The sequence below is a fragment of the Parus major genome, unplaced genomic scaffold (assembly GCF_001522545.3).
Source record: "Parus major isolate Abel unplaced genomic scaffold, Parus_major1.1 Scaffold396, whole genome shotgun sequence".
Taxonomy (NCBI): Eukaryota; Metazoa; Chordata; class Aves; order Passeriformes; family Paridae; genus Parus; species Parus major.
Window position 1 is genome coordinate 58,647 of NW_015379309.1, and position 976 is coordinate 59,622.

The following is a 976-nucleotide window of genomic DNA, read 5'->3' on the forward strand; positions in this document are numbered from 1 at the left end:
TGCCATGGCCCCGTGTGTGGGTGCTCCCACGTTTGTGGCACGTGTGTGCCCAGCCGGGGCAGGGTGGTGTGGCCGTTCTGGGGTGTCCCTGGCAGTGAGTGCCACCCCTGTGCCCCAGTTCCTGGCCATGCTGTCCCAGTGGTGCACCCAGATGCATTCCCTCACCCTCCAAAACCTGAAGCCGCGCCAGCGGGGCAAGAAGGAGAGCAAGGAGGATTACATGAAGAGCACACGGTGAGTCCCCGTGTCCCTCTGTCCCTGTCCCCCCTCCCAGAGCCGGAGCTGCAGCTCCTCAGGGAGCCCCAAAATCCCTTTCCTTGCCGCATCCCAGCACACGGCGGCTCCTGCCGCGGGATTCGGGTGTCCCGGAGCCCGCAGGACGTGTCACCCCCCCGGGGAGGTCACGGGGAGGGTGAGCCGGGGCTCCTGAGCCTGATCCTGGCTCTGTCCTGGCAGGGGATGTCTGGAAGCGGGGCTGGAGTCGCTGCTGAAGGCGACAGGCAGCAATCTGCTGATCCTGCGCATCTCCCACTGCCCCAACGTGCTGACCGACCGCTCGCTCTGGCTGGCCAGCTGCTACTGCCGCGCCCTGCAGGCTGTCACCTACCGGTAAGGACAGCCACCAGCGCCTGCCAGGCACGGGGACAGGCTGGGAACACACCTGGACGGGCTGGGAACACACCTGGACGGGCTGGGAACACACCTGGACGGGCTGGGAACACACCTGGACGGGCTGGGAACACACCCTGACGGGCTGGGAACACACCCGGACAGGCTGGGAACACACCCTGACGGGCTGGGAACACACCCTGACGGGCTGGGAACACACCCGGACGGGCTGGGAACACACCCTGATGGGCTGGGAACACACCCGGACAGGCTGGGAACACACCCGGACAGGCTGGGAACACACACACAGGGGCTGGGAACACACCTGGACAGGCTGGGAACACACCTGGACGGGCTGGGAACACAC

General features: G+C 66.7%; 1 protein-coding gene across 1 annotated transcript in view; it reads left to right on the forward strand.

Moving 5' to 3' along the window:
- The window catches only part of FBXO41 (F-box protein 41), a 13,331-nt gene that overhangs the window by 9,958 nt on the left and 2,397 nt on the right, over positions 1-976 (forward strand). Inside the window, exons 7-8 of the mRNA XM_015616275.2 lie at positions 119-234; positions 457-609. Of these exons, the coding sequence (XP_015471761.1) occupies positions 119-234; positions 457-609 (269 nt within the window). The remainder of the gene's footprint in view (positions 1-118; positions 235-456; positions 610-976) is intronic.